The sequence below is a fragment of the Schistocerca serialis genome, chromosome 7 (assembly GCF_023864345.2).
Source record: "Schistocerca serialis cubense isolate TAMUIC-IGC-003099 chromosome 7, iqSchSeri2.2, whole genome shotgun sequence".
NCBI lineage: Eukaryota > Metazoa > Arthropoda > Insecta > Orthoptera > Acrididae > Schistocerca > Schistocerca serialis.
The window spans coordinates 416,502,259-416,527,952 of record NC_064644.1 but is presented as its reverse complement, the minus strand read 5'-3'; the positions used below and the strand labels follow the sequence as shown (position 1 = coordinate 416,527,952).

General features: G+C 39.4%; 1 protein-coding gene across 1 annotated transcript in view; it reads right to left on the bottom strand.

Annotated features, from left to right (window-relative positions):
* The window catches only part of LOC126412146 (2-aminoethylphosphonate--pyruvate transaminase-like), a 113,179-nt gene that overhangs the window by 13,391 nt on the left and 74,094 nt on the right, over window positions 1-25,694 (bottom strand). The window contains exon 5 of the mRNA XM_050081603.1: window positions 5,373-5,667. Within this exon, the coding sequence (XP_049937560.1) occupies window positions 5,373-5,667 (295 nt within the window). The remainder of the gene's footprint in view (window positions 1-5,372; window positions 5,668-25,694) is intronic.

Sequence of the window (25,694 nt, the reverse complement as noted above, 5' to 3'; positions counted from 1 at the left end):
CAAACTGTCTTAATAAATAAAGTGTATCACGCCAATTAAAGACATTTATGTAAACTAGAAATATAGAACCAAATTTACCTGTGTCCTAGTGTCAAACGGATAAAGCTTGCGCTTGGAACATCTAACGAGAGAGGGCACTACTGTAATGCGCGAGAGTCTCGCGTAACGTAGGCAGTGAAATACATACTAGCGAAACAACCAAAATGTTATAATAAAACAAAACCATCTGTCTGTATGAATAAAACATAGTAGTCATTTAACCACACATACACATTGAAATTCATAATTAACAAACATCACAATATGTAGATCCCAACAAGATAGGAAAAGCGCATTTCACCGGCATCAACAAGCAAGAAAATAACTCCTAGTCAGCCAGACTATATTACATTAAGGCAATGAGGGGTTTGAAACTGTCTAAAAAATTTTTGTTTCGAAGCTGCACCTGTTTATTAAGAACAAAACCATCTTTTAGAGACAGATGCTTGAAAATCTCTAATTCTTCGAGCAAGTCTAGTTTGCCACCTTTATCAGCTTCATGAAGCAGCTCTACGTCGTCCAGTTCTCTTGGCGTGTGCTGTAAGAGCCATAGATGTTCAGCAAAGGTGGAATTATATACGTTTTCTCCATTTTTACCTAACTTGTGTTCTTTATACCTAACTTTAATGGGTCTACCTGTCTGCCCTATGTAATAGTTTGGGCAGTCGTTACAAGTAATTTTGTATACACCGGACTTAGTGCTGAGTTCTTCTCGTGCTCCAATATTATGAATTACTCTACGTTTGAGGCTATTATTTACGGAAAAAGCAACTCTATAACTGTATTGTTTCTGTAAAAGTCTTTTAATCTTATATGAAACGTTCCCTAAAAATGGAATAGAAATAAAGTTATTATTCTCATAGTTTTTTTGTCCTGTTATCTCCTAAAGTAGAAAATTTTACAGCTGTTTTTTTCTTAGCAATTTGGTCAATTAATTTAGGGTCGTATCCATTGTTAGTGGCTATTGATTTTAATAAAAATATTTCATTTTCAAAACAATTCTGTGCTAAAGGTGTGCTCACAGCGCGATGAACTGCAGAATGAAAAAAGGCGATCTCGTGAGTTTGAGGATGACAGGAATCTGCTGGAATAATATTATCAGAAAAAGTTTCTTTACGGAAAATGTCGAAGCTAATGGTGTTACCTGATAACTTAAGTTTCAAATCAAGAAAATTGAGTTCTCTCTCGTTATTTTGTATCTCTTTTGTAAATTTCATTTTCTCGTGGAAACTGTTGAAAACATGAAACAGTTGTTGTAGATCTTGGTCACAACCTTGAAATAGTATGAGTATATCATCAACATAACGAGCATAAAAAGAAATCTTATTGCCTAACGTAGGGTTGTTTTTGAAGAAATTTTCTTCTAGTGCATTCATAAAGATGTCAGCAAAGATGCCAGCTAACGGGCAACCCATGGCTAAGCCGAATGGTTGCTCATACATTTTACCATTAAACTGAAAGTAATTGTAATCTAGTACAACCTGCAGTAGTGACATAAGTTCCGACAACTGTAGCTCACTTAAAGTTTTATGTTGTCGAATGTTACCTTCAATAATCTTAAGAGTGATATCCACTGGAACATTAGTGTATAAACTTACGACGTCAAAAGAAACCAAACGAGAGGAAGAAGTGATCTCTATTGATTTTAGCTTGTTTATTACCTCAGCACTATTTTTAACAGAGTAATTGTTTTCAAAAACAAAGGCTTCTTTAATTTTAGTGTGTAAAAATCTCGCTAATTTGTGATGTGGGCTCTTTATTCCATTAACAATGGGACGAACTGGGTGTTGACTTTTGTGTACCTTAAACTGACTTCTAAGCGTAGGTGCTCTAGGGTTCATGTTAATTAAGGTTTTCTTTTGAAACTCTTTCATAAGATGTAAGAGTTTCAAAAGAAAACCTTAATTAACATGAACCCTAGAGCACCTACGCTTAGAAGTCAGTTTAAGGTACACAAAAGTCAACACCCAGTTCGTCCCATTGTTAATGGAATAAAGAGCCCACATCACAAATTAGCGAGATTTTTACACACTAAAATTAAAGAAGCCTTTGTTTTTGAAAACAATTACTCTGTTAAAAATAGTGCTGAGGTAATAAACAAGCTAAAATCAATAGAGATCACTTCTTCCTCTCGTTTGGTTTCTTTTGACGTCGTAAGTTTATACACTAATGTTCCAGTGGATATCACTCTTAAGATTATTGAAGGTAACATTCGACAACATAAAACTTTAAGTGAGCTACAGTTGTCGGAACTTATGTCACTACTGCAGGTTGTACTAGATAACAATTACTTTCAGTTTAATGGTAAAATGTATGAGCAACCATTCGGCTTAGCCATGGGTTGCCCGTTAGCTGGCATCTTTGCTGACATCTTTATGAATGCACTAGAAGAAAATTTCTTCAAAAACAACCCTACGTTAGGCAATAAGATTTCTTTTTATGCTCGTTATGTTGATGATATACTCATACTATTTCAAGGTTGTGACCAAGATCTACAACAACTGTTTCATGTTTTCAACAGTTTCCACGAGAAAATGAAATTTACAAAAGAGATACAAAATAACGAGAGAGAACTCAATTTTCTTGATTTGAAACTTAAGTTATCAGGTAACACCATTAGCTTCGACATTTTCCGTAAAGAAACTTTTTCTGATAATATTATTCCAGCAGATTCCTGTCATCCTCAAACTCACAAGATCGCCTTTTTTCATTCTGCAGTTCATCGCGCTGTGAGCACACCTTTAGCACAGAATTGTTTTGAAAATGAAATATTTTTATTAAAATCAATAGCCACTAACAATGGATACGACCCTAAATTAATTGACCAAATTGCTAAGAAAAAAACAGCTGTAAAATTTTCTACTTTAGGAGATAACAGGACAAAAAAACTATGAGAATAATAACTTTATTTCTATTCCATTTTTAGGGAACGTTTCATATAAGATTAAAAGACTTTTACAGAAACAATACAGTTATAGAGTTGCTTTTTCCGTAAATAATAGCCTCAAACGTAGAGTAATTCATAATATTGGAGCACGAGAAGAACTCAGCACTAAGTCCGGTGTATACAAAATTACTTGTAACGACTGCCCAAACTATTACATAGGGCAGACAGGTAGACCCATTAAAGTTAGGTATAAAGAACACAAGTTAGGTAAAAATGGAGAAAACGTATATAATTCCACCTTTGCTGAACATCTATGGCTCTTACAGCACACGCCAAGAGAACTGGACGACGTAGAGCTGCTTCATGAAGCTGATAAAGGTGACAAACTAGACTTGCTCGAAGAATTAGAGATTTTCAAGCATCTGTCTCTAAAAGATGGTTTTGTTCTTAATAAACAGGTGCAGCTTCGAAACAAAAATTTTTTAGACAGTTTCAAACCCCTCATTGCCTTAATGTAATATAGTCTGGCTGACTAGGAGTTATTTTCTTGCTTGTTGATGCCGGTGAAATGCGCTTTTCCTATCTTGTTGGGATCTACATATTGTGATGTTTGTTAATTATGAATTTCAATGTGTATGTGTGGTTAAATGACTACTATGTTTTATTCATACAGACAGATGGTTTCGTTTTATTATAACATTTTGGTTGTTTCGCTAGTATGTATTTCACTGCCTACGTTACGCGAGACTCTCGCGCATTACAGTAGTGCCCTCTCTCGTTAGATGTTCCAAGCGCAAGCTTTATCCGTTTGACACTAGGACACAGGTAAATTTGGTTCTATATTTCTAGTTTACATAAATGTCTTTAATTGGCGTGATACGCTTTATTTATTAAGACAGTTTGAATTAACACAACCTTTAATAATTTTGATGCGCTTATGTATGTATTTATGGATTGTAATATGCGCGAGTCTGGCACATGCAAGTGCCCTCTCTCGGCGAAACAATCTACCTTAGTGCCTTCACACTCGTGTCTCAACAGTTCATAGGCGAAGTAACATTGTTAAACTGTTCGCTTTGATCCTGTACCCATTACACATGTTGTACAAATGGAGATGATATTTTAATTACTGACGACGCCTTTTGGCATAATTGTTTCATTTTTCTCCAGTGCATGATGTAATTTTAGTAAGTACTAAAGATTGTGTGTCTGTATTACTTTAGCAATTTCACCGTTATTTAAGCTTCTGTTTCTCACTTTCGTTGATATGGCTTTTCTAATGAATGTGTCTTTCTATTCAGGAAATGTACTTCTGATGAAGGTATATTTATATGTACCGAAACCTTGGTCAAGAATTTTAATAAAAAAATTCTATCCTGCAACTGTTTTTGGCTGCCATCCTTTATTGTGAAGAATTTTAACAGTTGCTGCTGCAGCCATGTTTAAAATCTTGATCTAAAAAACTGTAACACCATCATAACTGATTTGTGTAAAAAAATGTAGTTAATGTTGGAAGTTTTGGATGCCTTTATTTTTAACGAAAATACAATTTTTCTTAATGTAGCAACATTTGTGCATGTTGAATTGCATGTCTATATCTATCCACTGCAAATAAAAATAGAGCACAGATGTGTTCATGAACAAATACTATTTAAGCTAAATCAGGTGATGCTGAGGGAAGTAGATAAGGAAATTGGACACTTCAAGTAGAAGATAAGCTTTGCTGAAATAGAGAGAACATAAGATGTAGACTGGCAATGGCAAGAAAAGTGTTTCTGAAGAAGAGAAAAATTTGTTAACTTCAAATATAGATTTAAGTGTTAGGAAGTCTTTTCTGAGGGTCTTTGTCTGGGGTGTAGCGATGCATGGAAGTGAAATGTGGATGGTAAGCTGTTTAGACAGGAAGAGAATAGAAGCTTTGGTGCCACAGAAGAATGCTGAACATTAGATAGGCAGATCATGTAAGTAATGATGAGGTACTGATTAGAACTGGTGGGAAAAGAAATTTGTGGCACAACCTGGCTAGAATAAAGAATCAGTTGATACAACACGTTCTGAGACATCAAGGGATCGTGAATTTAGTATTGGAGGGAAATGTTTGGAAGGGGGGGGGGGGGGGTAAAATCGTAGAGAGAGATCAAGAGATGAATACAGTAAGTAAATTCAGAAGTATGTAGGTTGTTGTTGCTGGTAGTTATTTGGAGACAAAGAGGCTTGCACAGGATAGAGCATCAGAGACAGCTGCATCAAAGCAGTCTGTGGACTGAAGACCACAACATACAAGCTGACTACACAGTTTATAATATCTGTTGGCTTGTTCTGATTTATTCCTGGACTTGTTCTTTATCCTTAAAAATTTCCTTGGCTGAGACACACAGTCACTGAAATGACTGCACAATGAACAATATGTTAAGTACATAGTTAAGATATAAGCTTTGACTGTAACCTTTACACTGCTCAAATACAGCTCTTCTTGCAATGATGATGGCACAGCCAGGCACAGACTGCAGGCACTTGTTAGCAGATGTAACCAGAACATCAGGTGATGCAGGATTATCCAGTGTAAATGAGACACCACCTATGCTACTCATACCATCCAAGATGAAGAGAGGCCTCTTTTTTAGCTGCATTAATACTTTTCCCAACTCAGTTGCTGGGTTTATTACACCAGAACTTGTCTCCAAGTGGACAGCTGACACTGCAGAGTAAACATGCTGGCTTTCATAGATAAATTTTTCCACCTGTGAACAGAGAAGTTGTCTTACCTAAGTTGCATTACAATATGATTACTATCTAGAACAGGCTTTCTGAAAACTTACAATTTGTAGATTTTTAAGAGTTGTGTTCCAGTCCATCATGGCTTACTTTTCAGTTCAGTGTAATATAAACATTTCATTTGTATTTGGTATTGCCCTGCAAACATCATATGCAAATGAGAGATAATTTTGTGTTTCAATAGCATTTAAACTAAGCTCCTGGTGCACTTTAATGACTCAGTATTTGTACATTTTGCTCTTCCATGGTCCACACTTGGAGTACATCTGCTGAGACACTACAGGTTTTCCAAGTTTTCATTATGTCAGAGCACGGCCTGGGAGAGAATGAAATAAGTGTTTGCAATCTAGAGAACTATAAAAGATTAATTCATTTCTATAGAACTAAATATAAGGGAGGGGTAATTGCAATGTATGTAAGCAATGGTATGAAGTAAATTACTGCTTCATAAGTGCTTTCTGAAGGAGCAGCTGTGCAAATAAACTTGCAGGGTCTGTACTGATCACCTAACTCACAAATAAAATATTTCTTTTTTTCTTTTTTAAAAAGAACTATAAGTGCTTCTAGGTCAGACAATAGATAATTTCTTGAACATAGTTATAATGGGGGATATGAATATTGATACATTAAAGGATATTTTCATACAGAAGTTTCTGTGATCTGATAAATATCTACAATCTCAAGTTAGGTGTGCAGTGTGATTTTTTTCCTCCATGTACAAACTCTTAAGGATTGATCGATTAGAGGATACAGAACAAAAAAGATCTAATAAACTTATGTCCGGAAATGATGGTTTCCATGCTAGAGACCATTTTTTCAATCATAGATTGTTACAGAGAGACTGTGGTCTAATACACACTGTACCACATAGCCACAGTTACAATATGTGTTGAAAAATGTGCCTCAACACACATGTACATGCTGTAGCATGTTCTGTCTTCCATGTTCGTATCGGTCAGGCTGCATCCAAACAGTGTCAAAGGCAGCATGAATATGCTGCTCCAGTGTCTCCAAATCTGCAATATGCTCCACACACATGATACTTGCAGCCACGCAGCTGGACTCCCTTGTCTACCAAGCGAGGTGGCACAGTGGCTAGCACACTGGATTCGCATTTGGGAGGATGACGGTTCAATCTCGCATCCGGCCATCCCGATTTAGGTTTTCCGTGATTTCCCTAAATCGCTCCAGGTCAATGCCGGGATGGTTCCTTATGAAAGGCCATGGCCGACTTCCTTCCTCGTCCTTCCCTAATCCAATGAGACCGATGACCTCCCCCAAACAACCCAACCCAACCCCCTTGTCCAATCCACCAGCCAAGGAAGACACAATTGTGATGCGTCCAGACATTAATGGTGAAGTGGGCTGGAGCACCATCATGTAGCAGCCCCATAGCCCTTCAAATCATCAATAGCACTTCTTCCAGCAGAGGAGGCAAAGTCACCTGCAAGAAATGCCAATAGTTCTGGCTTGTTAGGTGATGTGGAAGGAAGACTGGTCCCAAAATATGGTTGCTAATTGTCCCAGCCCACACATTTCGTCTGCACTGATATTGGTGATTTACTGTCACCATACCGTGGGTGTTCTGCATACTATTGCACAGATGGGTGTTAGGAAAGGTGAAGATACCGCTCCACATAAAGGTAACCTCATCTGTGAACAGGATGGATGACACAAATCCCAGAATAGTGGGTACTTGGTGAAGAAACCAGTGACAAAACTGCTCCTGATGTGGAAAGTCTGTCACTAGTAAGCCCTGGAGACACTGTAAGTCATAGTGGTAATAGCAGTTGTGGTGGAGTATGTTCCACACGGCTGTCTGGCTTTTTTTGTACTAGTGGGCCAGCTGCCTGCTACTGACTTGGTGGTAGCCTTCCACAGTGATAATCACTTTTTTCTCCAAGTCTGGTGTCCAAAAACTTCGAGTACATCATTCATGATTTCCTGCTTCCTGAATTGACACTGTTTCAGACAAAATGCAAAACAATCTTGCAAACATTGAATGCTTTGGTTCTTATCCATGGGTATAGGTCTCCTGATACAACCTTGCTGCCCTCAACCCATTGCCATTTGCCTTTCCATAAGTGAACACCATGTTGGCAAGCTCTTGATTTGAACATGGAACCATTGTATACGATGCTGTATCACACCTACTACAAGGTGAGTCAGCAAGAGAAGTGAGTCTGACACAAGATTACCATTTATTATGGCAGGAGAGGATGCTAGGGCGTGACGTGTGAGGAACAGTACCACACTCTAGGAGGAAACCATGCATACTGTAATTGTGACTGCATGGTACAGTCAGTGTAATAAAATATGATTGAATAAATGGTCCCTAGCATGAAAACTATGCATTTCCAGACATAAGTTCATTAGACCTTTTTTGTTCCATATCCTCTCACCGATCAATCCCTACAGTTTGTACACAGTGGAAAAAAACACCCCGTATAAAGCCCAACAAGATGTTGAGATCTCAAAAACATTGATAAACCATGTGATTACAAATATTCCTCAGACAAGGCAAACGGTGCAAGTAATAAATGCTACAATCTCAGATCATTATGGACAAGTAGTTGAAATAACAGTAACTAGTGTTTGCTGTGGAACAATACTGTTAGAATTTAGTCAGCTAAAGCCAGAAAATTTAAAAATAAAAAATTACATAGGAGAGATGGGAACCTCAGGTAGGAATATCAGCAATGTACGAAAAGACAGATTGCTACTTACTATAAAAGACATGTTGAGTTACAGAGAGGCACAATTACAACAAACTTCACATAAATCTTTCGGCCACAGTCTTCATCAGCAAAAGAGAAACACACCATTCACGCATACAAGCAGCACACATCATGCACACATGACCGCCAACACCAGCATCTTGGGCCGAGATGCTGGAGTACATGATGTGTGCTGCTTGTCTGTAACAATGGTGTGTGTTTCTCTTTTGCTGACGAAGCCTGTGGCCGAAAGCTTTATGTAAGTGTCTTTTAATTATACCTGTGTGCAAATTGTCTTCTATATGGTAAGCAGCAATCTGTCTTTTCCTACATTGTTGGTAGGAGGGATGGGAGTAACATGTGATGAAAAAGTCAGTATAAATTTGAAAACTTAATACACCATGGAATAATGTAGATAGAGAGGTAAAAATTGACACACATGCTTCGAATGACATGGGTTTTATTAGAACAAAAAAAAAGTATTGCTAGACGTGTGAAATATCTCTTGCGCATGTCGTTTGGTGATGATTGTATGCTCAGCCGCCACTTTCGACATGCGCCGGCTTTGGGATTACCTGAAGTTGCAACTGTATTGTGATTGACCTACATCTCTATGGATGCTGAAAGACAATATCCGACACCAATGCCTTACCATAACTCCAGACATGCTTTACAGTGCTGTTCACAACATTATTCCTTGACTACAGCTATTGTTGAGGAATGATGGTGGACATATTGACTATTTCCAGTAAAGAACATCATCTTTGCTTTGTCTTACTTTGTTATGCTAATTATTGCTATTCTGATCAGATGAAGCGCCATCTGTCAGACATTTTTTGGACTTTTGGTTATAATAAAACCCCAAGTCATTCCAAACGTGTGTCAATTTGTTCCTCTCTATCTACATTATTCCATGATTTATTCAGTTTTCAAATTTATACTGACTTTTTGATCACCCGGTACTTTTGCTCAACATAGGTTATTACATATATATTGCTTGCCCCCTATTATCTACGAGGGCAGTTCAATAAGTAATGCAACACATTTTTTTTCTCAGCCAATTTTGGTTGAAAAAACCGGAAATTTTTTGTGGAATATTTTCAAACATTCCTGCTTTGTCTCGTATAGTTTCATTGACTTCCGACAGGTGGCAGCACTGTACGGAGCTGTTAAAATGGCGTCTGTAACGGATGTGCGTTGCAAACAACGTGCAGTGATCGAGTTTCTTTTGGCGGAAAACCAGGGCATCTCAGATATTCATAGGCGCTTGCAGAATGTCTACGGTGATCTGGCAGTGGACAAAAGCACGGTGAGTCTTTGGGCAAAGCGTGTGTCATCATCGCCGCAAGGTCAAGCAAGACTGTCTGATCTCCCGCGTGCGGGTCGGCCGTGAACAGCTGTGACTCCTGCAATGGCGGAGCGTGCGAACACACTCGTTCGAGATTATCGACGGATCACCATCAAACAACTCAGTGCTCAACTTGACATCTCTGTTGGTAGTGCTGTCACAATTGTTCACCAGTTGGGATATTCAAAGGTTTGTTCCTGCTGGGTCCCTCGTTGTCTAACCGAACACCATAAAGAGCAAAGGAGAACCATCTGTGCGGAATTGCTTGCTCGTCATGGGGCTGAGGGTGACAATTTCTTGTCAAAGATTGTTACACGCGATGAAACATGGGTTCATCACTTCGAACCTGAAACAAAACGGCAATCAATGGAGTGGCGCCACGCCCACTCCCCTACCAAGAAAAAGTTTAAAGCCATACCCTCAGCCGGTAAAGTCATGGTTACAGTCTTCTGGGACGCTGAAGGGGTTATTCTGTTCAATGTCCTTCCCCATGGTCAAACGATCAACTCTGAAGTGTATTGTGCTACTCTTCAGAAATTGAAGAAACGACTTCAGCGTGTTCGTAGGCACAAAAATCTGAACGAACTTCTCCTTCTTCATGACAACGCAAGACCTCACACAAGTCTTCGCACCCGAGAGGAGCTCACAAAACTTCAGTGGACTGTTCTTCCTCATGCACCCTACAGCCCCGATCTCGCACCGTCGGATTTCCATATGTTTGGCCCAATGAAGGACGCAATGCGTGGAAGGCACTACGCGGATGATGAAGAAGTTATTGATGCAGTACGACGTTGGCTCCGACATCGACCAGTGGAATGGTACCGTGCAGGCATACAGGCCCTCATTTCAAGGTGGCGTAAGGCCGTAGCATTGAATGGAGATTACGTTGAAAAATAGTGTTGTGTAGCTAAAAGATTGGGGAATAACCTGGTGTATTTCAATGCTGAATAAAACAACCCCTGTTTCAGAAAAAAAATGTGTTGCATTACTTATTGAACTGCCCTCGTAGAAATCCAAATAAGGGAATTACTGAGAGATGGATCACCACAGACGTAAATTCAAGGGATGACCCAAAAAAGGGACATGAAAATTGTCTCATAAACAAAACTATTCCTAGCACTGACATTTACAAGAACAAGGGATTACATTAGATTAGATTAGATCAGATCAGATTCAGTTTTCATTCTATAGACAAAAGAATGAGATGATTCTCATGGGTGTGGAACAAGCCAGAAAGCATAACATAAAAAACATAAAACATCTGAATGCAATACTCACTACCCTGATCATTTGTCAAGAGTTTGTCGAAATATGTGACTACATTACAGTAAACTGGAACCACTAATATTTACAGAATTAATACATTGCCAAAATGAAAGGTGTTGTTGTTGTTGTGGTCTTCAGTCCTGAGACTGGTTTGATGCAGCTCTCCATGCTACTCTATCCTGTGCAAGCTTCTTCACCTCCCAGTACGTACTGCAACCTACATCCTTCTGAATCTGTTTAGTGTGTTCATCTTTTGGTCTCCCTCTATGATTTTTACCCTCCACGCTGCCCTCCAATACTAAATTGGTGATCCCTTGATGCCTCAGAACATGTCCCACCAACCAATCTCTTCTTCTAGTCAAGTTGTGCCACAAACTCCTCTACTCCCTAATCCTATTCATCACCTCCTCATAAGTTATATGATCTACCCATCTAATCTTCAGCATTCTTCTGTAGCACTACATTTCAAAAGCTTCTATTTGCTTCTTGTCCAAACTAGTTATCGTCCATGTTTCACTTCCATACATGGCTATGCTCCATACAAATACTTTCAGAAACGACTTCCTGACACTTAAATCTATACTCGATGTTAACAAATTTCTCTTCTTCAGAAACGCTTTCCTTGCCATTGCCAGTCTACATTTTATATCCTCTCTACTTCGACCATCATCAGTTATTTTGCTCCCCAAATAGCAAAACTCCTTTACTACTTTAAGTGTTTCATTTCCTAATCTAATTCCCTCAGCATCACCCGACTTAATTCGACTACATTCCATTATCCTCGTTTTGCTTTTATTGATATTCATCTTATATCCTCCTTTCAAGACACTATCCATTCTGTTCAACTGCTCTTCTAAGTCCTTTGCTGTCTCTGACAGAATTACAATGTCATCGGTGAACCTCAAAGTTTTTATTTCTTCTCCATGGGTTTTAATACCTGCTCTGAATTTTTCTTTTGTTTCCTTTACTGCTGGCTCAATATACAGATTGAATAGCATCAGGGATAGGCTACAACCCTGTCTCACTCCCTCCCCAACCACTGCTCCCCTATCATGTCCCTCAACTGCCATCTGGTTTCTGTACAAATTGTAAATAGCCTTTTGCTCCCTGTATTTCACCCCTGCCACCTTCAGAATTTGAAAGAGAGTATTCCAGTCAACATTGTCAAAAGCTTTCTAAGTCTACAAATGCTAGAAACGAAGGTTTGCCTTTCCTTAATCTAGCTTCTAAGATAAGTTGTAGGGTCAGTATTGCCTCACGTGTTCCAACATTTCTACGGACTCCAAACTGATCTTCATCGAGGTCAGCTTCTACCAGTTTTTCCATTCGTCTGTAAAGAATTCGCGTTAGTATTTTGCATCTGTGACATATTAAACTGATTGTTCAGTAACTTTCACATCTGTCAGAACCTGCTTTCTTTGGGATTGGAATTATTATATTCTTCTTGAAGTCTGAGGGTATTTCGCCTGTCTCATACATCTTGCTCACGAGATGGTAGAGTTTTGTCAGGACTGGCTCTCCCAAGGCTGTCAGTAGTTCTAATGGAATGTTGTCTACTCCCGGGGCCTTGTTTCGACTCAGGTCTTTCAGTGCTCTGTCAAACTCTTCACGCAGTATCATATCTCCCATTTCATCTTCATCTACATCCTCTTCCATTTCCATAATATTGTCCTCAAGTACATCGCCCTTGTATAGACCCTCTATATACTCCTTCCAACTTTCTGCTTTCCCTTCATTGCTTAGAACTGCGTTTCCGTCTGAGCTCTTGATATTCATACAAGTGGTTCTCTTTTCTCCAAAGGTCTCTTTAATTTGCCTGGAGGCAGTATCTATCTTACCCCTGGTGAGATAAGCCTCTATATCCTTACATTTGTCCTCTAGCCATCCCTGCTTAGCCATTTTGCACTTCCTGTCAAACTCATTTTTGAGACGTTTGTATTCCTTTTTGCCTGCTTCATTTACTGCATTTTTATAATTTCTCCTTTCATCAATTAAATTCAATATCTCTTCTGTTATCCAACGATTTCTACTAGCCCTCGTCTTTTTACCTACTTGATCCTCTGCTGCCTTCACTATTTCATTCCTCAAAGCTACCCATTCTTCTTCTACTGTATTTCTTTCCCCCATTCCTGTCAATTGTTCCCTTATGCTCTCCCTGGAACCCTGTACAACCTCTGTTTCTTTCAGTTTATCCAGGTCTCATCTCCTTAACTTCCCACCTTTTTGCAGTTTCTTCAGTTTTAATCTACAGTTCATAACCAATAGATTGTGGTCAGAGTCCACATCTGCACCTGGAAATGTCTTACAATTTAAAACCTGGTTCCTAAATCTCTGTCTTACCATTATATAATCTATCTGAAACCTGTCAGTATCTCCAGGCTTCTTCCATGTATACAACCTTCTTTTATGATGAACCAGGTGTTAGCTATGATTAAGTTATGCTCTGTACAGAATTCTACCAGGTGGCTTCCTCTTTCATTTCTCTCCCCCAATCCATATTCACCTACTACATTTCCTTCTCTTCCTTTTCCTACTACCGAATTCCAGTCACCCATGACTATTAAATCTTCGTCTCCCTTCACTATCTGAATAATTTCTTTTATTTGATCATACGTTTCTTCAATTTCTTCATCATCTGCAGAGCTAGTTGGCATATAAACTTGTACTACTGTAGTAGGCATGGGCTTCATGTCTATCTTGGCCACAATAATGCGTTCACTATGCTGTTTGTAGTAGCTTACCCGCACCCCTATTTTTTTATTCATTATTAAACCGACTCCTGCATTATCCCTATTTGATTTTGTATTTATAGCCCTGTATTCACCTGACCAAAAGTCTTGTTCCTCCTGCCACTGAACTTCACTAATTCCCACTATATCTAACTTTAACCTATCCATTTCCCTTTTTAAATTTTCTAACCTACCTGCCCGATTAAGGGATCTGACATTCCACGCTCTGATCCGTAGAACACCACTTTTCTTTCTCCTGATAACGATGTCCTCCTGAGTAGTCCCCGCCCGGAGATCCAAATGGGGTACTATTTTACCTCCGGAATATTTTACCCAAGAGGACGCCATCATCATTTAATCATACAGTAAAGCTGCATGTGCTCGGGAAAAATTACGGCTGTAGTTTCCCCTTGCAGTGTTTGCAACACCAGCACAGCAAGGCCGTTTTGGTTAGTGTTACAAAGCCAGATCAGTCAATCATCCAGACTGTTGCCCCTGCAACTACTGAAAAGGCTGCTGCCCCTCTTCAAGAATGACACGTTTGTCTGGCCTCTCAGCAGATACCCCTCCGTTGTGGTTGCACCTACGGTACGGCTATCTGTATCGCTGAGGCACGCAAGGCTCTCCACCAACGGCAAGGTCCATGGTTCTTGGGGGGGTAATGAAACATAGTTATGCAATTTTAATAAATTTATCATACACAAAGCACCTAATTTTGACTGTTGTGACCAAGTGCAGTCAAAACTGATATATAATAGATATTTTTACATAAGGTGGTCTAACAGCTCTGTTAAGATGTTCAAACAATGGATATCCAGGATGGAACGTAGCAATATTATGAGAAGCAAAGTTGTTACTCACCATATAGTGGAGATGCTGAGTCACAGATAGGCACAACAAAAAGATTTTGAAACTTAAAGCTTTTGGCCAATGGCCTCTGTCAACAATAGACACACACGTGTACACACACACTCATGCAATTGAAACCACACTGCGAGCATCAGCACCAGTGCAATCAGACTCAACCAAAGACCAAAACTGAATCTTGCCTAAGTCATTTCAATCCTCCATCCAACCGTGATCCTCCCCAAATGCCCCCAAACCACCCCCTGTTAACTTTCCAGAGTTCCTTAACCACAAACCTTGCCTCACCATCATTCCCCAAATCCCTCAACATGCAGACTAACCTTACATCTGCAGAAAGAACTGCAGTCCAACATCTAAAATCTGATCCTGACATTGTAATCCTACCAGGCTCCACACTGTTGTTCTGAACTGCAAGGATTACCTGACGGAAGGACTCCACCAGCTGTCAAATACTTCCACCTACAAACCTTGCCACAGTGACCCCAATCCAGTAATCCAGCAGGATCTCCAGTCACTACTCAAATCCTTAGGCCCATCCCAGAACGTCCCCTTGGACTCCATCTCTCTACTCACCCCTGTCACTCTCTGCACTCCTCCCTTTTACATGCTTCCTAAAGTCCATTAACCTAACCACCCAGGGCGCTCCATTGCTCCATTGTTCCGCTGTGACCGGTTACTGTCCCCCACTGAGAGAATCTCTGCTCTTGTAGACCAGCACCTTCGACCTATTACCCAGAACCTACCCTCCTATATAAAATATACCAACCATTTCCTCCACCGACTCTCCACAGTTCCTGTCCCTTTAGCATACGGTGCCCTGCTCGTCACTATTGCCTTACCACTATTGGACATCACCTTTCCCAATGCCCGATGGATTCCAAATCGACAACCTTCTTCCTAGTCATCATGACCAACTGTATCCTCACCCACAATTACTTCTCCTTTGAAGGTATTACCTACAAACAAATCCGGGGTACGGCTAATGGCACCCGCATGGCACCACCCTATGCCAACCTCTTCGAGGGCCATCTAGAGGAATCCTTCCTAAACACTCAGAATCCTAAACCTCTCACCTGGTTCAGATTCACTTATGACATCTTTGTTATCTGGACCGAAGGTGAAGACACCCTATCCACATTCCTCCAGAGCCTCAACAACTTCTCCCCCATTTGCTTCATCTGGTCCTACTCAACCCAACAAGCCACCTCCTTCCTAGATGTTGACCTTCACCTCATAGATGGCTACATCAGCACCTCTGCCCATATCAAACCTACTAACCACTAGCAGTACCTCCAATTTGACAACTGCCACCCATTCCATACGACGAAGTCACTTCAATACAGCCTAGCCACCCAGGGTCATCACATCTCTAGTGACAATCAGTCCCTCTTGAAATATACAGAGGGTTTCAGTGAAGCCTTGACTGACCGTAATTATCCTCCCAACTTTGTACAAAAACAAATCTCCCGTGCCTTATCTTTCCAGTCTCCCACCACCTCCCAAAGTCCCACAGCCCGGCCACAGAGGAACATTCCCCTCGTAACTCAGTCCTACCCAGGACTGGGGCAACTGAATTACATTCTCCACCAGGTTTTCGATTACCTCTCGTCGTGCCCTGAAATGAGAAATGTCATACCCACTATCCTTCCCACCCCTCCCAAGGTTTTATTCTGCTGTCCACTGAATCTATACAATACACTCATCCATCCTTACACAAACCCTGCTCCCAATCCCTTACCTCATGGCTCATACCCCTGTAATAGACCTAGATTCAAGACCTGTCCCATTCATCCTCCCACCACCACCTACTCCAGTCCGGTCACTAAATTCACCTATCCCATCAAAAGTAGGGCTACTTGTGAAACCAGTCATGTGGTCTATAAGCTAAGCTGCAAACACTGTGCTGCATTCTATGTAGGCATGACAACCAACAGTCTGTCTGTCCGCATGAATGGCCAATGACAAACTGTGGCCAAGAAACAAGTGGACCCCTCTATTGCTGCACACGCTGCCAAACATGACATCCTTCATTTCAATGACTGCTTCACAGCCTGTGCCATATGGATCCTTCCTACCAACACCAGCTTTTCTGAATTGCGAAAATGGGAACATTCCCTGCAATATATCATATGTTCTCGTAACCCTCCTGGCCTCAACCTTTGTTAGTCACTGTCCTCACCCATCCAGCCCCTTCCCTGCTCCCATTTCAGCACAACACAGCTGTCATTCCCCCACCACACCCAGTCTTTTTTTATTTATTTTTTTATTTTATTATTTTTTTATTTATTTCTCTCCTTTTCCGCTACCCCCCCTCCCCCCCACCTCCCCGACCCCTCCCACCTTCTCTCCTGCCCTCCATCGAAACTGCAGCACTTCACTGTCTGCCAACCCCACCATACTATCACTCCCCTGCCCTGCCACAGCCTCCTCCTTTCCCCCACACAGTCACCACTCCTATCATCCACTGCTGTTGCTGCACGCAATGTGGTTTCAGTTGCCTGAGACTGCAGTCGTGTGTGTGAGTTGCATTTGAGTGAATGTGTGTGTGTGTGTGTGTGTGTGTGTGTGTGTGTGTGTGTGTGTGTGTGTGTGCTTGTGTGTGTGTGTGGGCGCGCATGCGCATGCATGCACGCGGATGTGTGTGTCAGTTGTTGACAAAGGCCATTGGCCGAAAGATTCAAGTGTGAAAATCTTTTTGTTGTGCCTATCTGCAACTCAGCACTTGTGCTGAATGGTGAGTAGCAACTTTCCTTCTCATAATATTGTTAAAATGTTCATTTGTAGAGTAGAAGGAGTTGCCTACCAAAAAGTCATTTAGACTCTGTTTAAATCGTGCTTTATCTGTAACCACGTTTTAATGGTTGCTGGCAATTTATTGAAAATGTATGTTCCTGAATACTGGACCCCTTTTTTGGCCAAGGTAAGTGATTTTAGGTCTTTATGTAGTTTGTTATTATTCCTAGTACTGATAGTGCGTATTGAGCTATCGGTTGGAAACAGAGACATATTAATTGCAACAAAAATCATTAAGGAATAAATATATTGAGAAGCAGTAGTTAGAATACTCAGTTCCTTGAAGAGCTCTACATGATGTTCTTGAATTTACACCACAAATGAGTATTATTATATGCTTTTGCACTTTATAAAAACTTTTGCTCGGTTTTATAAGTTACCCCAGAATATGATCCCTTATGACACAATAGAACGAAAGTAGGCAAAGTACACAAGTTTTTTGTATTTATATCTCCTACATCTGACATCATTCACCCTGCAAATACAGACTTGTTGAGGCACTTCAGCAATTCTGTGGTATGCCCTTCCCAACTGAATTTATTATCGAGTTGTACTCACAGAAATTTAACACTATCAACCTCTCTGATTTGCATGCCTTCATATGTTATACCAATGCTGGAAGGAAATCTCTTACAAAATCTCAGCTGCATATAGTGGATCTTTTCAAAGTTTAATGACAGTGAATTAGTTTTAAACCATTTATTAACATGAAAATTTGATTAGTAGTCTGTACTTGACTTGCCATTTGTTGCAACGTTTGTATCACTGGCAAATAAAACAAACTTAGCATCTGGCAATGTAACAGGTGAGAGGTCATTAATGAACACAAGAAAAAGCAAGTGACACAAGATGAAATCTTAAGGAAAACCACATGTAATTAATTCCTAATCAGATGAAGACTGACTGCTTACTACACAGTATTTCGCAATGACACCCTTTGATTTCTGTTAGATAAACTCAAACCATTTCACAGCACTGCCAGTGACACCATAATGTTCCAATTTACTTAAGAGAATGCTGTGGTGTACACATTCAAAGGCTTTGACAGGTCACAGAAAATGCCAGTAGCTCCTAATTTATTATCTAGTGAATTAACTACATTCTCAAAGTAAGTGTAAACATGTTTCTCTATATCAGAAACCTTAAGAAATACAAACTGTGACTTGGGCAATATATTATTTGCAATCAGATGGTTAAGGAGATGCTTGAACACAACCTTTCCAAATAGCTGGCATAAGTGAAATTGATCAATAGTTTGTGGTACCTCCCTAACTGCCTTCTTGTAAAGAAGCTTAACTTCAGCACATTTTAGCCAGTCTGGAAATGTTCCACTGATAAGAGACTGATTACACAAATAGCTTAAGACGGAACTCAACTCACATGAGCACTATTTGATTACTTCATTGACGTGTTATAACCACTAGAATACTTTGATTTTAAGGATTTTATGATGGATGCTACTTTGTTGGGAGATGTGAATGTCATTTCCATTTTACTGAAGTTATTTGTAAAGACTGGTCTCAGATACTCCATTGCATTGTTTATTGAACCTGATAACCTTAAGCTGTCAGTAACAGAAACAAAGTATTCATTGAAGAGGTTTGTAACTCTATGTTCACTTGTTCCTAGTGTGTCATTTGTTTTAGAGCTATCTGTTACTCTTCCTTTTTAGCCCAACCTATCTCTGCCTTTGCTATATCCCATATAGTTTTTATTTTATTGCCTGGTGTAATTTTCTTTTTCTCATAATAAAGCTGCTTATATTTCTGGATTACTTGCTTCACTATTTTGCAGTATTCTTTGTAATGTACTACAATGATAACATCAGAGCAGTTCCTAGATATTAGATACAGTCTCCTTTCTGTCCCACATGAGATCTTAATTCCTTGTGTAATCCATGGTTTATTTTTAGGCTTCCATTTTTTGAGTTACCTTTAGAGGGTAACAACATTTAAGAGAGGAAATAACATTATTAATGAATGCTTTGTACTTTCCATTCAAGTCAGAAGTGTTGTAAACATATTACCAGTTCATGTCTTTGAGCAGTCCCCTATAATTCTGAATTTTTCACTTATTTATTACCCTCCTGTGCTCAGATTTAATAAATTTTATATCCTGACAAGTTTCAACTTTTAACATAAGATGCTGCATGTCATGATCAGATAGCTCATTTACTGTTGGTTTTGTGATATGACTTTTTCCCTAGATTTGTCTACAAAGATATTATCAACAGTAGTCTCAGAGCATTTACATACCTTAGTTACAAAGTCCACAGTAGGAATTAAATTGAATGATAGTATTACTGATTGCAACAATTCTTCTCTGACAGAGCTTTGCAATAAATCCACATTAAAATCACCAGCAACCACTATTTCCTTGTTTTTTACTGTGAGATGGGACAATAGAGTTTCCAGATTTTTTTTGAAGAGGATAAAGTTTCCTGAAGGTGCTCTGTATATACTTACTATTATAAAGGACTTATTATGAAATACTACTTTTGTTGGACTCGCTTCTAAGTGCTGCTCTGAGCAAAATTTATTAATATCAATATTCTTGAAATTAAAACAGTTTCTGGCGAATGTGTCAACTCCTCCTTTCATCATATTATCTCTACAGAAGTAAGAAACTAACTTGAATCTGGTAACATTTAACATATTTTTACCAGTAGTATGAAAAAGAGAGCCTGTACTAGAATAATGAGAGGAACTAAATACAGTTTTTACCAAAATGAAATTTCAGCTTCCAAACCATTTCTAAGACTGTGTGGTCCCACATACACTGAGCTTACAAAAGGTGTCATGGGATTGTCATATGCACATATAAAAATAGATGGCGGCAGTATCATGTACACAAGCTATAAAAGAGCAGTCTGTTGGCAGAGCTGACATTTGTACTCGGGTGATTTGTGTCAAAAGGTTGACATTCCATTTTGGAAATCAGTATTCCTCTCACCACAGACAACACAGTGGGTGACGGTCTTTGCTTAATGACTGAGAGCAGTGGCATATGTGTAGTGTCAGTGCTAAAATACAAGCAATACTGCATGAAATTACTGCAGAAATCAATGTAGGATGTATGATGAATGTACGAGGCGTGTTTTTTAAGTAAGTACTGTTTTGAAATTAAAAAGAGACGTGCTAAGATATCTCGATAACTTTATTTTTACATGAAAGCCTGTACCTTAATCAACTTTTCTACATAATTTCCATCAATATTTAAGCACTTGTCATAACATTGTACCAGTGTTTGAATACCCTCCTCATAGAAGTCTGCTGCCTGACATGTTAACCACTGCATCACCACTGTTTTGACTTCGTCATTGTCTTGAAGACACTGACTGCCCAGGTGTTTCTTCAAGTGCAAGAACAGATGGTAGTCACGGGGCCCAAGATCAGGACTGTACGTAGGATGATCTAGAGTTTCCCATCGAAAAGATGTGATGAAATCTTTGTTCTGATTCGCCACATGCAGACAGGCATTGTCTTGCAGCAAAACAGTGCCCTTGCTCAACTTCCATGATCTGTTGCTTTGATTCTGGTGTGATGTAGGCCGCCTATGTTTCATTGTTCATAACAATTTGGCTTAAGAAATCATCACTGTCATTGTGGTACCGCTCAAGGAAAGTCAATGCACTGTCTAAACGTTTGGTTTTGTGCACATCCATCAACATTTTTGGTACCCAACGTGTGCACAATTTCGGTAATTCAAGTACTCGGTCACAGTGCCATACAAAACACTACGAGAAACATTAGGAAAGTCATTCCACAAGGAGCACCTTATTGTCCACTTCCTGCACCAAACTTTCATTAACGACCAAAGGATGCCCACTCTGTTGTTCATCATGCACATTTGTGTGGCCATCTTTAAACGCTCTCACCCACTTTCTTACCATTCCATCACTCATAATGTTTTTCTGTAAACTGCACAGATCTAATGGTGAATATCGATCACTTTTAGGCCTTTAGCACTAAGAAATCTTATAACAGCCCGTACTTCACAGTTGGTGGGTCTCATGATTATCAGAGGCATCTTAAACACTCAGTACACAATGAAACAAGGAAGAATCAGACTGTAATGGTGTCAATGTGTAGATTAGGGTACAGGCTTTCATGTAAAAATAAAATTACTGAGATATCTTAGCATGTCTTTTTTTAATTTCAATACGGTACTTACTTAAAAAACACACCTCGTATTTATTAGGACAGTGTCATAAAATATGTTTTTAATGGGTTATGGCAGCAGACAGCTGATGGGAGTGCCTTTGCTAACAGCAGGACATCAGCTGCAGCACCTCTCCTGGGCTTGTGACCTTATAAGTTGGACCTTAGATGACTGGAAAACTGTGTCTGGTCAGACGAGTCCCTGTTTCAGTTGGTAAGAGCTAATGATAGGGTTTGAGTGTAGAACAGACCCCATGAAGCCCTGGACCCAAGTTTTAAACAAGGTAATGTGCAAGCTGGTTGTGGCTCCATAACGGTGTGGGCTGTGTTTACATGGAACGGACTGGGTCCTCTGGTCCTACTGAACTGATCATTGACTGGAAGTTGTTATGTTGGCTACTTGGGTATCATTTGCAGACATTCATGGACATCATGTTCCCAAACAATGTAATTTTTATGCCATGTCACCAGGCCACAATTGTTCGCATCTGGTGCAAAGAACATTGTGGACAATTTGAGTGAGTGATTTGGCCATTAATCTTGCCCAACATGAATCCCACTAAACATTTCTGGGACATAACTGAGAGGTTAGTTCATGCACAAAATCTTGCATCAGAAACACTTTCACAATCATAAATGGCTATAGAGGCAATGTGGCTCAATATTTCTGCAGGGGACTTCCATCAGCTTGTAGAGTCCGTGCCACATCTAACTGCTGCACTACCCCAGGCAAAAGCAGGTCTGACATGATATTATGAAGTGTCCCATGGCTTTTGTCAGCTCAGTGTAAATTGGTGTAGGAAAGAATCCAATAGGAAAGATGCATAGCAGTAATATAATTTTAGAGAAAGAGGGGAGGGAATGTAGAGGTCCAAATGTCATCAGCAGTATTTTTAATCAACGTTATGTCAGTGTAGTGGAAAAATTCATAAAAGAAACATATAGTTCACAAAAAAAAAAATCAAGAAATATAAATAGCATACCCAATGCCACAGATTGTATTTTTTTTGTTGGCAGCAAGTGTATCAGAAGTAGAAAAATAATACACTCTTCAAAGCCCAAATATCACAGGAGGTCATGATAGAATATCAACTTGTGTAGCAAAATGCCTGTGCTCATCGGTTAGTAAAATCTCTGACTGACTTAATAAACTTACCTTCAGGAAATGGGACGTTTCCTAAATACCTGAACAAGAGAAAGGTTGTGTCTATTTATGAGGGCTGTGGTAAGAAGAATTGTGCAAACTGTAAGCCAATTACTGTCACACCTACCTTATTTAAAATTGTGGAAATTGTCTTGAACAATAGAATATTACATTTTATAGTGAAGAATAACATAGTAACAGAGGCACCGCATGGTTTTAGAAAATGTAGGTGTATCACCACAGACATTGCTACTTATGAAGCCAATGTTATTGGTTCGGTGTATTAATAATGGAAGTCTGTGGAGTTTTCCTTGATCTCTCCAACACATTTGATTATGTGAGTCACAACAGACTAATACACAAACTAAACTGTTGTTGTATCAGGCAAAAGGCAGCTGACATAAAATCATTTGTGGAAAACAGAGAGCAGCGTCTACAAGTATAAGACCAGTGTGCTCTAAATTTTAACTAGTCAAGTTTGGTGTATCTCAGGGAACAGATCTGGAACCCCATCTTTTCATTTTGTGTATAAATGGTATGACATCAGCAGGAGGTGAGAATGTAATAATGTTTACAGTAAAAAGTGATACAGTAAAAGAAGAAATGAAATCAATTGCTTCTGCTTTTTTTAAAGGGTGGTTTACAAATATTTCAGTGAAAACAATTTATTTGTAGATGGAAATAAGACAGCATACATACATACAGTTACAAGCAAGTAAAACTGCAAAGACTAAAAATATCTCCCTTAAACTAGGTAATTCAATTCTTAAAGAAGTAGAGAATTCGATGGTGTCATTATTGATTAATGGTTGATGTGGGTGAACCACTGAAAAGGTGAGTGAAATAAGTATTAGTGTAAGCAGTATTGAGAAACACCTGAAACTGTTAAAACTGAATAAAGTTCCAGGACCCAATGGAATCTCTATTACATTCTATATCAAATTTATGGCTGAGTTATTCCCTCTTCTAACTATAATCTATTGTAGATCCTTCAAACTAAAAACTATGCCCAGTTCTTGGAAAAAAGCATAGTCATATCCATCTACAACAAGGGTAGTAGAAGTAATCCACAAAACTACTGTTCAATATCCTTGACACATATTTGTTGTTGAATCTTAGAACTTATTCTGAGCTCAAACAAATGAATTTCTCAAACAGAGTGACCTCTTCCATGCCAACCAGCAGTGACTCTAAAAACATCGAATATGTGAAACCCAGGTAGCACTTTTCTTACATGACATACTGAATGCTTTGGGTCAAGTTAGTTAGGTGGATGCAGTATTTATCGATTTCCGAAAAGCATTTGACTCAGTATCATACCTATGCTTATTGTCAAAAGTGCAATCATATGGAGTTTCAGGTGAAATATGTGGATGGCTTGAGGATTTTTTGGTAGGGAGGATGCAACATGTTATCTTGGATGGCTAGTCATCATTATACACACATCAAAAAAAGTTTTGCATCACCTTGGTTCCGAGAGTTCTGGAACCTATACAGTAAATTGGAATAGAGTTCAACATAAACATCCTTTCTGCCCTGTGTATTGCTCATGAAAAAACTACTTTGAATGTTGTACCACCACATAGTGAGACCTTCAAAGGTGGTGGTCCAGATTGCTGTACATACTGGTACTTCTAATACCTAGTAGCATGTCCTCTTACATTGATGCATGCCTGTATCCATTGCGGCATACAATCCACAAGTTCATCAAGGCACTGTTGGTCCAGATTGCCCCACTCCTCAATGGCGATTTGGTGTAGATCCCTCAGAGTGGTTGTTGGGTCATGTCGTCCATAGACAGCCCTTTTCAACCTATCACAGGCATGTTTGAAAGGGTTCATGTCTGGAGAACACACTGGCCACTCTAGTCAAGCGATGTCATTATCCTGAAGGACGTGAATTGGCTATGAACCACTTATTAAAGTCAGTAAAAATTTGATTAGCTGCCCTTTCTAAATTTATATTTGATTTACTATTTATTGCAATGCTTGTATCATCTGCAAATAAGACCAATTTGGCATCTGGTAATGTAACAGATGTCAGGTCACTAATATACACAAGAAAAAGTAGTGGACCTAGTATGGAACCTGGACCTAGTATGGAATCTTGGGGAACACCACATGTAATTTCTTCCCAGTCAGATGATGTCTGATTGCATACTGCTGAAGTGTTACGTAATGACACCCTTTGTATTCTTTTAGTAAGATATGGCTGAAACCACTTTGCAGCACTACCATTGATGCCATAATATTTTAATTTACTTAAAAGAACACTGTGATCCACACAGTCAAAAGCCTTTGACAGATCGCAGAATATGCCAGTTGCCTCTAATTTGTCGTCTAATGAATTAAGGACATTTTCTCTGTAAGTGTAAATAGCCTTCTCAATATCAGAACCCTTAAGAAACCCAAACTGTGACTTTGACAAAAAAATTGTTTAAATGGCTCTGAGCACTATGGGACTTAACTACTGTGGTCATCAGTCCCCTAGAACTTAGAACTACTTAAACCTAACTAACCTAAGGACATCACACACATCCATGTCCGAGGCAGGATTCGAACCTGTGACTGTAGCAGTCACGCGGTTCTGGACTGTAGCGCTTAGAATCTCTCGGCCACTCCAGTCGGCTGTGACTTTGACAGTATGTTCTTTTCACTAAGGTGCTTAAGTAGAAGATTGAACATAACCTTTTCAAATCTCTTTGAAAAAGCTGGCAAAAGTGAGATCGGTTAGTAATTTGATGGCATTTCTTTGTCCCCTTTCTTGTGGAGAGATATAACTTCAGCATATTTCAGCCAGTCCAGGAATGTTCCTGTGATAAGTGATTGATTACACAAATAACCACTAGAATGCTTTGATTTCAAGGACTTTATGATGGATTCTATTTATTTGGGTGAAGTAAGTGTCAATCCAATTTTACCGAGATTGTTTGTGTGCACTGGTCTCAGATATTCCATTGCATAATTTAC